Source organism: Chelon labrosus (assembly GCF_963514085.1).
Source record: "Chelon labrosus genome assembly, chromosome: 9".
Lineage (NCBI taxonomy): Eukaryota > Metazoa > Chordata > Actinopteri > Mugiliformes > Mugilidae > Chelon > Chelon labrosus.
In genome coordinates this window covers 26,948,569-26,961,598 of record NC_140359.1, presented here as the reverse complement: position 1 = coordinate 26,961,598, position 13,030 = coordinate 26,948,569, and the positions used below count along the sequence as shown (strand labels likewise).

The following is a 13,030-nucleotide window of genomic DNA, read 5'->3' as shown; positions in this document are numbered from 1 at the left end:
AAACACAACGCCAGCATTCATTACCAAAAGTAAATCGGCCTGTAATGGCTTTATTGAATTCCAGCGTGATTGAATGCGGGGAGAAGTGTCGGTAACAAGACGCCGAGCTCCCGCCGGTTGGGAGCGACTCGAAACCTCGTGTAGAATGTTTGACTGCGTCCCCTAAATCAACCGACGCTAACCAGGAAAAGCTCCGGCGCCCCACACGGAGGGATTTGTTGGCCAGTGTACACCCAGAGGCACATCTTACATCAAAAAGCAGACTTGATTCTTAATTAAAGCGATAGAATACGGCGGCGGTGACAGCTCTGCGGCGCTCTGCCTCGGTTAAAACTTAACAGCCACTAAAGTTTCTTCTGAGTAATGATTAATGCGTCCAATTTCTGTGATCTGTATTGAGTGCGGCATCATGGGTAATTAAATGATGGTCTGCGGAGCGCCGGCTGCTCTCGTAAAATGACAAGGCTGTAATTAGCACGGAGCTCGGATGCCCTCTGACTCAAATGCTAATTGCGTATCGATAACCGGGCAAGAATATGTCGCCAAATTAACACCTAAAAAGCTCAAAGCTGCAATATTTTACACAATAACATCCTGTCCTTCTCATATAAAAAATAGATAAATCTGTGGAATAGTGGTTAGCGTTGATGCCTCACAGCAAGAAGGTTCCGGGCTCGAATCCACCGTCCAAAGACATGCTGGTTAGGTGATTCTAAATTGATCGTAGGTATGAGTGTCTCTCTGTGTTAGCCCTGTGATAGACTGGAGACCTGTCCAGCCAGGGTGTACCCCGCCTCTCGCCCCAATAACAGCCGGGATAGGCTCCACCCCCACCCCTAGACAAGCGGTTACAGCATGGGTCTTCACCGTTTTCCAGGCAAAGGACCCCCAAACTGATGGAAAGATGGAGCAGGGTCCCCCTACTTATGTATATGTGTATTTAAAGACATTTAAATTTATGGAGAAAAAAAAATTGCGACCCCCGTGCATTATCTCCGCGGACCCTCTAGGGGTTGCGGACCCCCTGTTGAAGACCTCTGGGTTATAGAATATGAATGAATGTACGCCTTTACTATTCATACAGCATATATTTAATCAGTGAACAGTTTTCCAGGTCCAAAAAAAAAAAAACACGAGGCATAAAACTGGAACTGAAAAAAATAAAACAAAGATGAATCCATCAAAAACACAACCCCTCTGCCGCCTTATTACACCCGCGCATATTATGTATCACCGAAATGAAAACAACCTGCCAGGCTCGCAGGCCGCTCTATTAAAAAGAGATTCGCTCCCTGAGTACTGAACGCTGTGTTTTCACTTCACTGACCTAGAATATAGCCTCCTCGAGTAAATACACAAACAAACGCCCTCGCACTCCTTAGAAGAAGAGCGATCGGCTGCGACGTGAAATTTACTCTTTGCGGTTTTGTTTTTGAAAGCGGCGACGCGGCCTCAGACGTGAATACACAACGCGCTGCTCAAATCACGCCCGTTGTCCCTCCACGAGATAAATGGAGTCGTAAAATAAAAAAATAAAAGATGCCCAGCCCAGTTCTGTTGACATTTTAGAGAGTCCTTTAAGAGCAGTAAAGATGCTTTCTTTTTGATGGATACCAGCGCTCTATATAGACAAAATGAGGAATGCTTATGGATGCAAAGACGGATGTGGAAAGAAGCAGAGATGGCTGTTGTGAGTGCGGGGAACCGTCAGCGTGGAACAGAACAGAGGAAAAACCAACAGCGGGAAGCCCCAAAAACAAACACACACAAAAAAATAAAATAACAAAACGCTAGTGACATGCAGAAGCAGTCTGTCATCAGGAAAACTCCAGGACAGGGCTAGAAACAGGACATGTGCAGAGAGAGACAGAGCAGAGAGCCACAGCAGCAGCAGCAGCCGTCAACCAGGGGGAACTAAAAAAATAAAAACGCCCTCGGCGCGTCGAGGCACTCTCTCCTCCGTCTCTTCTTCTGTGTTTTTCAGTACACCGGTGTGTAGAGGAGCTCCCCGGAGGCCGCTCTGCGTTTCAGCTCCTTCCACAGCAGCTCCCTCTCCTTCTGGGCGCCCCTCATGAAGCCTCGGTTCTCCTGAGCCCGCCGTGACAGGTAGGGCATCACCTCGTCCACCGGCCCGTAGGGGACGTACTTATAGACGGGGAAGCCTGCCTGGCCTGGAGTTGAAGGGAACGTGAAAATAAAGTTGGTTTTAGGTTCATCATTTATTTATCTACTCTATAAACACTTGCTTCTATGTTCCCTCTTTTTTTTTTTCAGAAACTAGATGCTTTTATTTCATCACACTTTAACCTGCGTGTGCGCCCATGAAGCTGTATTTGTGTTCCAAGCATGTGTGTGTGTTCCTGGAGATATACACCAATCGGTCATATCATTATGACCACCTTCTCATATTGTGCAGGTCTGCAAAACAGTTGCGGCTCATCAGAGAATGGACCTTTGAGGGGAGGGGCCTCTGTGGATCATCCCACAGATACTTGATCAGTTTGGGATCTAGTGAATTTGGAGGCCAGGTCAACACCTTGTGCTGTTCTTCATGTTTTTTTTTAGTTGTTCCTAAAGTGTTTTTGTGTGTGTGTCTGTGTCAGGCTGAATCCTGTTGGGGATGGCTGCTGCCATCAAGGAGGGTCATCGCTATGGGGTTGGGGGGGGGGGGGGGGGGGGTCTGGTCTGGTCTGGTCTAGGTGGGTGCTACATGTCTAAATAACATCCACACCAATGAATGCCAGGTCCAGAAGTTTCCCAGCAGAACACTGAATTGTCACAAGATGGTTTAAAAGTTATTCACTTCTCCTGTCAGTGGTCATAATGTTGTGGCTGTACTTTAACTTTTTGCAGAACTCTGTAAATTATCTCTCCTTCATCCAACATGCATTTCTGTCTAAAACATTCTGTGATGCACAACTTCAACAAACAACAGTGGTCATAATGTTGTGGCTGATCGGTGTATATGTGCACTGAACAAATGTGAGCCTTATGTAAAATTTCAAAGAGAAGGATCGTAGCCTAACATCAATAAAGCTGATGCATGGAGATATTTTTATGCTCCAATAAAACCAGACTCTTCATAATAATAACTTCATTTTTGATTGACAGTTACAATTTCAGGGAAACTTTTTTTTTCTAAAAATGATTCTGAGCAAACTCCAGAGAACACAACCAGACATCATTTTGATTGCCTTCCCTCGCTGAATGATTGCTCCGATCCCTCTAATCAGGCGAGGCTGCAGCATTTGCACAGACATCCTCAATTTGCTGCATTTCATTGTGAAGAGCTGCTGTTCGCTGCCAGTCTGGCTCACACGCAGTATGATACTGGTTTGCCGGGGCTTACTCTTCAAATCCGCTGAAATGGATGTTGTTTTAACTAATCTACGATGATGAGCGGAACATCGGAGACATGATACAAGAAAACAAGGACGTCTTGAGATGCAACATGTCAGAAACCTAAATTAAATATATAATATATTCATTCCTTTTCTGTAACCGCTTTTCCTCTGGAGGGTTACGAGGTGGGGCTGCAGCCTATCCCAGCTGTCATTGGGCGAAAAGCGGGGTACACCCTGGAAACTCACACCTACGGCCAATTTAGAATCACCAATGAACCTAACCAGCATGTCTTTGGACGGTGGGAGGAAGCTGGAGAACCTGGAGAGAACCCACACAGACACAGGGAGAACATGCAAACTACACACAGAAAGGAACCAGTCGGCCATGATGGATTAGAACCCAGAACCTTCTTACTGTGAGGCATCGTGCTAACCACCACACCACTGTGTCGCCATATATAATATATCTGGTGCAATAATATGACAGATAAATGACATATTTATAAGCTCCAGTCTGCTTTATTTCATGAAGCAACTTTTCTTATTGTTTCAAGAATCAAAGAGCCAGCACTGACTGCTCTACCCCCTGAGAAAGCCACAAAGAAACACTTTTGTCTGCTCACATCAATACCGGTCAAGGCCATTTCAGCATGAACTGCACACTGACAGACAACTGTCTGCACCGCTCTGTCTGCCTCTGACTGACAAACAAAGTGCTGAGAGCCGGCAGCGGCGCTTCGTTAAGACAGCCGGTCAATACCGAGGCCTCTCAGTTCATATGTCAGGACGCGGGCTGCTGCTGCGGTCTGAACTGCGACGTGTGCGCCGCCTGCGGTCCGTGTAGTCTGCGGGGTGAATGCGTGTAACACGACGGGTCTTATGAGACGCAGCTGAGAGCTACAGAGCAGGGCGGCGAATGCGGATCCTGCAGAGGCTGGACTGATTCTGTCAAATCACTCTTTATGTAGGACAGGAAGGACGGGTGCCTAGTCACCGTTGCGCCGTTGTGTAAGACAGTGTGTTTGTGTGTTTTTCTCACCCAGTGGGAAGCTGATTTGATCACACATGCCCAGAAGCTGACCGAAGTAGACCTTGTTCTCTGTGGGTTGGAGACCGAGCTCATTCATTCTGAAAGAGAGAAAGAAAAAAACAGATTAGCAAAGCTGGATAAAAAATAGATTGTTTTTTTATCTTTTTTTTTTGTTTTGGCCATGGTTTTGGAGAGAATCGACACCTTACCTCTTCAACGTGTGTTTCACCGTGTCCTCATTATGCGAGGCCACCATCACGTTGGCATTTCTGTTCAGCGCAATCTCATCCATCACATAATCCAAGCACCTACACAAAGACACAGTCAAACACACGCATTAGGGAGGCAATTTACTTGTGGTTCTTCTCGACAGTATTATGACCTTTCGTCTGTGAGGTGGCAATTACCAACTAAATGATCCACTCCAGTATAAGACTGTGTGTTAGGAAGTATAGTGGATGCATATTAGGTCGATGCTGTTTCGTAACCCATCAAAATAATACTTTCTCATTAGCATGCAAGGTCTGAAGACTCAGTGCACACAACTAAACTGTTAACATACTCCAAACAATGAGAAATCTAGACTAGAAATTCACATGTCAAACACCGGAGACTGAGTTTTTTTTGTTGTTTTTTTTGGTGTGCGTGTGTGAAAAACATATTGATTTCCACAGAGGGGGTTCCTTCGAGCCTGCCTTAATCTAGGAATGTCAGAAAAATTGTTACAACACAACACCCCTGGAGCTGGCTGGTTTTTCTTTTCCTCTAACTTGCTCAGGCTGGTAACTCGACAGAGAAGAAGCTTGCTGACACGAGATGGTAAAACCCAGGAACTTCAAATGAAGAGGACAGCTTCCCCCAAAAAAAGTAAAAATAAAAATCTTGTTGCTGTTTGTGTCAGCACATATATTTCTTTCTTGGGTGCAAGATACTTCACCCTGAGCTGTGCTCCATCCATTAGTGAACAGCTACACCGATCAGCCACAACATCAAAACCGCTGACTGGCGAAGTGAATAACATTGACCATCTTGTGACAGTTCATCGTTCTGCTGGGAAACATCTGGACCTGGCATTCATTGGTGTGGATGTTACTTAGACGTGTAGCACCCACCTAGACCAGACCAAGCACCCCCACCCCATAGCAATGACACTCCTTGATGGTAGCAGACACAAAAACGCTTTAGGAACAACTAAAAAAAACCTGGTTCTTACTTGTGGTACATCCTGTTGGTTGACTCATAGTCGGGGTTAATGGGGTCCTCATACCCAAACTCTTTGGCCCTCTCTCGCTCCTGGTACATGTAGGCCCCCCGCACCAGCTTGGCAGCGAAATGCCAACCCTCACGCCGTGACAGTTCTACGTCCATAGCTACGTTATCATAAGCCTCCTGCAGAACAAAGACGGAGACGGCGAAGGTTCAATCAAACTGGTTCCTACAAATTGACATGCAAGATGTGTATCTACACCACAAAACCACAACTGCTTGCAAGTGCCAAGTCATTACACACTTCAACGACTTCTGAAAAGTAGAACCCACAATAACCTGTAATATTTTATCCAGGAGATAATATTTCCTTGTCTCTTTATATTATATTGGACATTCATATTGAAAAGGGATGTTAATTACAAGAATGCTGTGACCCTTCTCACTTTAAATTATGCTTTAAAAGATCCCGGCTGTTATTTATGTTTGTTGAATTGCTGAAATTGTCAGTAGATGATTGCTAATCGCAAGAACTGACAGGCTTGATCAGGCAGCTGACCTTTAGGTAGCACTGGTACGTGTTGAAAATGACAGGCTTCTCTCTGTTGTGGATCCTCTGCATCTCCAGGGTCAGTCTGCTGATAGCCGGCTGGAAATAGGTCTGCTCCGCGTCCACCATCAACCGCACGCCATTCTCCAGGGCATGCTGGGTAAATGAAAGAAAACATGAGAAGCATTCAGGGTTAAATAAACAAAACTGAATCAATGTGGATGAGGAGTTCTCGGCTTGTTAATTTGTGATTCTGAAATCGAAGCAATACCCTGGGTTTGTTATTGAGCTCATGGGTTCAGTGTTGGCACTGCAAATGTTGTGGTTGTAATAAAGATGGTTATATTTGTACTGACTCAAAAAATATCCAAGTGTATGTGTTATGTATAAGCATTAAAAAAATGATAAATAGCAAGGAGCATGGCTGATCTTTAGATAAAACACCACACTGACAGGAATGCCACATTTATTTAGGCTGCAAGTGGTCGTAAAATTAAACTGCTAGCAAGTGCGTGGCATGTTTTACGTGCAGCGATTAGTCTCTGCAGCCGACGGTGAGATTACCTGCGCCAGTACGTCCATGCGCTGCAGCATTCTCTCCATTTGTTTCTCCTCCTCCACGGTGAACTTCTCCAGCAGAGGCTCCAGCTCGCCAAGCTGGGGAAAACAACCCGGGAGGGGGGTGCACCGTGAATGGCCAATGAACCAAATGCCACACACACAGCGTGACACCTATTAGTGCTTCAAAATTCACCCAGCCCCTCCGCTGTCCTGAGCTTAGGATCAATAGATACAGTTTGCAGAAGCTAACTCGCTCCGAATATGCAGACACGGAATTTAACACGGACCTCTTCTTAACTCTGAGGAAAAGTCACACATTTCTTCCAGTTTAACCCTCGAGCTACCTTTGGGGTCTCTGGGACCCCAAGCGAATGGACACACAGATAGAGATCATGCAAGAGGGTAGCACGAGGGTTAAGATAATTTAGTTTGATTGCATTTGATAGAAAATTCTAAAATGAAAGTTTGAAGGAGGATGTCTCTCTCTCTCTTCCAGTGTCCCTACTGACCTCCACGTTTGGGACAACGAGCAGATCCGGTGTCTTCGTTCTGTCGTCTATGAGGCTGTTCCAGTCGAGCACATCGATGCACCTGTCAAGGAAAAAAAGAACAGAAAGTTAAAAGAGGAACGGCGTAGCGTGTTGTTATAGACGAAAGTGATGAAGCACTTTTCTTTATTACGCTTTAAAACTGAAAAAAGAAAAATACACTCACTGCGTTTTTCTGTCAATGTGATGCTAAATAACTCAAACGTGTAATAGTGATTGTCTTTAAACATTATATCACTTAATATTGCATGAAATAAACTGAAAATGCATTAAGAATATTGTGATTAAATTAGTCTTTTATGATTTAGTGTGCATTACAAGTGTAAAATGAATTGCTCTGCACAACCATTTTATTTTATTTTGACACTTTTATTGAATTAACCCTCAAATTCTTCAAAATGCATCAAACATAATTAAATGTTTTCCCGTTTTTCAAATCTATTTTTGTTGTGTAGTTCAAGCTCACCCTGTAGACTCCTCTTTCCTTCCAGTAAACCAGGCGTAGAAGTCACCTTTTGCCCCGAGCTTGGTCAAGAATTCCTATTAAATACAAACAGTCTTTTAAGTTCTGCACGGCACATAAAGCATCAATGGTATGTGCAGTAATACTGGATGTTTGGTGGAGTAATTAATAAAACATCTCCAGAAGAAAAGGTGGAGGAAGAACCTGCATTTGCGTCAGCTCCAGCCTCTGCTCCAAGGCCTGCACGCCGTCGCTCCCCTGCCGCGACGCGAGGAATGCGAAGAATCGCCGCCATTTCACCAGAACCTCTGAGAACTGGAGCTTTACAACAAAAGGAAACTCGATCTTAGGCCATACCTTGCTGCAGGAGCGCCGCCTCAATAAGTAAACTGACCTTTTAATCACCACTTAGTGCCTACCAGAAACTGAGGCCTTCCCAGTGCTGTCATTTTAATGGCAGAAAAACCATCCATCGAATTCCCACCTTCAGACAGAAGAGACTTGGTTTGTATTTATAATAGACATGATAGTGGAAAAGATTATATATATATATATATATGTGATGCATGTAAGGAGTACAGCAATTTACAGAACTGGACAGCATGACATGTGCACAACTTGGTACCGCTATATACAGATCTAGGTCAAGTTGCATTGCTGATTTGGTGCAGGTTCTGTTTACCTACCAGATGCTTTGATGCATTTGATAAAGGTCTCCATATGGCGGTCACATTTGGCCTCATCTGAGTAGAAATACGCTTGTGCCGCAGTGGCTCCCCCCCGACGGTCGCTGAACTGTTTGTGCGCTTTGTATTTTTGTGTCTCTCTGTGGTCGTCGCCTGGGGGTGAAAACAAATTTGCATCCCTATTACTTCTAATTACATCATGCAGCGTGGCCGAAAATGAGAACAAAACAAGGCGGCTTACCTATGCTCTCTGTCCCCGCGGCGGATCCACGCGAGCTAAAACTGGAGGAGAAGCGTAAAAAAGTTAGAATTGTGTTTTTTGCGGTCTGGCAACGTGAGAAATGCAAGTTGCATCAGTCTGGGAAGTCGCACTCTTTCCGTGAACCGTTTTGGCCTCGTGACAACGGCACGCCAGAGGCTGACATCGTGTGTAGTGACCCTTCATGCTGAACTGTCCCGCTGTCGGCTGCTGACCCTCCGGAGAGGGGAGCTGTGTAGCGTCACTGCACACTTGACCTGGTGCCCCCTCTCATCATAAGGCACCAGGGAGCTCATGTACCCAAACAGATGACTAAACAGTGAGCACGCTGGACATCGGGAGAATTTAAAGTCAGGCAAGCTCGGGAGCTATCTTCTTTCAACGCTGCATGCAAAACGCAGGCTCTCTGATAAAAAGACCGTCATAACACGCTTGCTTTGTTTTTTTTTGTGCATTAATTTTGAATGCTAAAAATGGTAGGGTGCAATTATTGTCACGGTTTCCGATAGAGTGTGCGCTAAATAAATAATTAATTACTGATTATTCTGGCCCAATCTCAAACATTTAAATAGCACTGGCAGGCATAATAATGCTGTTGTCGATACTAGGGTTTGAGGACAGTTTAAAATGTCAAAAATAGGATGCATTTTATCGTAAAAATCCTAATAGTGCACCAATTACTAATGAGTTCAGACATGAATTTTACTATTGGTACACAAAGACTCGGATCGGCCTGGAGAACTCTGCCAATCCACAAAGGGGGAGATGTGAAATGTGGCAACAAAGCACGTTGCAAAGAGTGTTTACCATCTGGCTGCAGTAAATACAGATCTATAGTTGGCATCAAACAGTCAGGGAATATGAAATTGTGGCATAGATATTTACAATATGCACAGTTTTTGTTTTGTGCATTCATTTTGAATGCTAAAAAATGGTAGAGTGCCATTATTTTCACAGTTTTAAATTTGAACGTGCGCTGAATAAATAAGAACTTGACGATTATTCAACAAAAAAATGATCGTTCTGGCCCAATCTCAAACATTTATATAGCACTGACAGGCATAATAATCCTGCTGTTGTTGATACTAAGGTTTGAGGACAGTTTAAAATGTCAAAATAGGATGTATTTTATTGTAGAAACCCTAATAGTGCACCAATTATTAGTAAGTCCAGACATGGATTTCGCTACCGGTGCAGAGAGGCTCTTCTCGGCCTTCAAAACTCTGCACCGATCAAACGTAAACCGTTAAAATCAAGGGCAATGTTTTCAGGATACACCCGGAAATGCAAGTGTCATGCCCTTTGCATAAAGCCAGAGTTCTTTTCTTTATATCTTCTTTCTGTTGCAAGGAACTGACTCGCGTTGCCGTTGCCGTGTTGACAGATCACCGGCGAGCTTGTCAAACCCAGCTGTATCAGATCACGCTGGCTTAACGCGCCTCGTCCTCCAGCCTTCCCAGATTGAAGGTGTGTGCTCAGCAAACAAAATCTTCCTTGTTTGATGTTCCCATACAGACGCTGTGAAGACGAGAGCGTGTCAAAGCCGTGCCACTACATCTTGTTACCAGCGATAAAAGTAGGAGAAACATACTGAGATGGAGCATGAGGAGGGCCATAGTAAAAGGCTGTCAGGCAGCGTTATGAACTTGCAGAGTGTGATAGCACAATGAAATAATAATAGCTGACATTCTGTCTGGCGCAGGCTGACATTGGAGTCAGCTGTATATCAACACCTTTAACCACTGGATGCTTAATGCACCGCCTAACTGCCTTGTTTATTCACACCTGACCTTTAAGAAACCTAGAGATGTTGTGTGGGCTATAAAAGGTCACACTGAGTATCACATTTGTGATAAGTCTAAATTAACGCCCGAGGCAACGCCGGCATCAAAATAATGCATTTTCTTCACTGATTTGGTGGTGAAGCGGCTCCTATATGGGCCAGAATGTCCGTGGCTTTTATTTTGGAAAGTAAGATGTCCTAATTACTCATCAAGCATGAAAAGCCCAGAGCTCCAACTGAAAGTTGCTGCTCCTGCTGCCTAGAGAGTGCTTGCATAAGGTCTGTCCCAAGTTTGCATCGGCTCACAGATCACATAGCGGCTGCCTTGTGCTGCTCATGTGACAGGATTCCTGACAAGTGAGAAATCGTCCTGCAGCCAGCCAATCCACAAAGGGGAGTCACGGCTGTGGCAACAAAGCACATAACAAAGAGTGTTTACTTTCTGGCTGCAGTAAAAACAGATCTATACTTGGGATCAAACAGTCAGGGAATATGAAATTATGTCATTTGATATAGCTAATTTTACTCATAATCCATCTCAGCTTGGAAACTCAACTGTGGGGAAAATACAGACTCGATTTCAGTAATATCTTTTGAAATGTGTGGTAATTCAGAGACTCTCATACTCCATCTCTTTCTGCTCTGCTCCCTCCTCACTGATGTCTTCCTCCACGCTGTAGTCCAGGACGGAGCCCACGCCGAAGGCCTGGTTCTTCTGAATGAGCGGCCCGATGGATTTGTGGTCCTCGCCGGCCACAAACTGGCCATAAAACGTCATCTTCATGAACTGGTCGAACGCTCTCTGGCCCAGGATCGTCTTACCTAGGTCCATTATCTGAGCAGAAACGGAGAGTACATTATGAGCAGCGTATGATTTTTTTTGACAAGTATATAATGCACTTTCTCATTAATAATTCACCATGTCCTGAATCTATGTGTCTTGACATGTTTTTGTAAGACGGTAGCTACCCTGACAGACTGTGTGAAAGAGTCAAAAAGCAGAAAGCTTATCTTTCACAAGCAAATGAACTGCAAAACACGTTCTTTCCCCCCGAGCTACGAGACTAAAACAGGTACAAAGAATGTGCCGTTTCAGCTCCTCTCAACGTCCCAGTGCTGCCTAATGACACCGCTACTTCACGACCGATTGTCTGCGCTCGCTTTCACGACCGCAGTCAAGCTTTTCCATCCTTCTATTGATTGTCGTGGCGTGATAAGTGTGGAAAGAGCGCGCCTTCCACCTCCTCGCCGTGAGGTCGATTAAAGCGCGGCGCACCCGTGCATGACAACATAATGAATGTTTTTTATGAATGGAAAGCGTGCACGGTGCCGTATCAACTTGCACGGTGCGTATTGACAATGCATGGCCGTGAGTATGACATGACTTTTGCAGGAACGAGCTGCGGAGAGGTTCTCTCGCAGCCCGGGGGGAAAAAACAAAACAGAATGTAACTTGAGAGGTGGGAGTTAACTCTCTGCAGCCTGCAGGGTAAACAGTAAGGCCTATGGGTTCAAGCTGAATACATGTCACCAACATGCATAACCGTGTATAAATAGTTAGAACTTTAGCTTATATCTTATTTTAACCAAGTCTTTTACTCATGCAGCTTATTTACCGTTAGTCTGCACAGATCCCAGAAGGAAATGCATTTTCTTTCTGTCTGCATTACAGTTGTATGGATGTCAAAATTACAATAAAGCTTGCTTCTACATGTTTGTAATATGGTTATATTCATATTTTCTGTCACTTTGATGTTGACACCACTACACCTTGCTCTTTGAACGCGTCACACAGTCGTATAATTAGCATAATGAATTAATTACGTTCAATTTACTGTCACTGAATAAAGTCATGTGAACAACAAAGCTGTATAATCTTAATTGTGGGACTGTGGGCGGTGGGGTAGCAGCTCATTACCTCCTTATTCTTCTCAACCAGGAAGTCATAGGAACAAAGTTTGAAAACCACCAAACTTCTGAGCAGCTCTAATGAGTCTTTGCTCTTGTACGCCTCCCGGGTCTGGTCAAAGTCTACGGAGACCTCATTAGCAGCCGCTGAGGAGCTGCCGGTGCCTCTCCCTCCGCTCCCAGACCGTCCGGGACGCCCCGACGACGACGACGACGACGCGCCGCTTCCGACGTTTTCGTCCCGCTCCGCCCGGGTCGCCGAGGTGGAGGTGGAGGTGGAGGTGACGGTGGAGCGCGGTCTCCGGTTGAAGGGCAGCCGCCTGAAGCCCGCCCTTGCCCGCACGAGGGGAGCAAATGTGTTAAAATACATCGTCGGCTGCGTGTTGAGGTAGTGGACGCGGCGCTGGAGCTGGCGTCGCTAGCCGAGCGCGCAACGGTGTAAACAAACACGACGCCGGTGTGTCATGTTAGCATCACCTGGTTGGTGGATCCTGTGTGACGCAGTGGCTCGCTCCCAAAAACTTTTCCGCGTTACACAAGCCTCCTGATGACTCATGGTGGCTGGTGAAACGAAGTGTTATTACGTTATTACGCATCACTGTCGCCTCCTTAGCCAATCAAAATAAATGTTATGTGGTTGTTTATGTAATTTTTTTTAATTGCTTTTTATTGTCTTCTCAAATATTCTTGGT

General features: G+C 45.0%; 1 protein-coding gene across 1 annotated transcript; it reads right to left on the bottom strand.

Annotated features, from left to right (window-relative positions):
* Positions 1 to 1,068: 1,068 nt before the first annotated feature.
* prodhb (proline dehydrogenase (oxidase) 1b) lies at positions 1,069 to 12,751 on the bottom strand. Its single transcript, XM_084551538.1, has 14 exons — positions 12,349 to 12,751; positions 11,057 to 11,265; positions 8,630 to 8,670; positions 8,389 to 8,541; positions 8,122 to 8,186; positions 7,907 to 8,023; positions 7,706 to 7,779; positions 7,201 to 7,282; positions 6,695 to 6,787; positions 6,140 to 6,286; positions 5,588 to 5,763; positions 4,584 to 4,682; positions 4,384 to 4,472; positions 1,069 to 2,171 (listed from the first exon to the last, which is right to left on the bottom strand). The coding sequence occupies exons 1-14, from the start codon at positions 12,706 to 12,708 to the stop codon at positions 1,981 to 1,983; spliced, it is 1,896 nt and encodes a 631-aa protein (XP_084407664.1). The 5' UTR covers positions 12,709 to 12,751; the 3' UTR covers positions 1,069 to 1,980.
* Positions 12,752 to 13,030: the final 279 nt, after the last annotated feature.

Excerpts from the sequence above, each read along its gene's own strand:
- prodhb (XM_084551538.1), bottom strand. The coding sequence starts at position 12,708 with ATGTATTTTAACACATTTGCTCCCCTCGTGCGGGCAAGGGCGGGCTTC. Across the intron at positions 7,780-7,906 it reads TGGAGCTGACGCAAATGCAG|GAATTCTTGACCAAGCTCGG; the intron begins GTTCTTCCTCCA and ends TGTATTTAATAG. Across the intron at positions 2,172-4,383 it reads TCAAATCAGCTTCCCACTGG|GCCAGGCAGGCTTCCCCGTC; the intron begins GTGAGAAAAACA and ends CTTCAACTCCAG.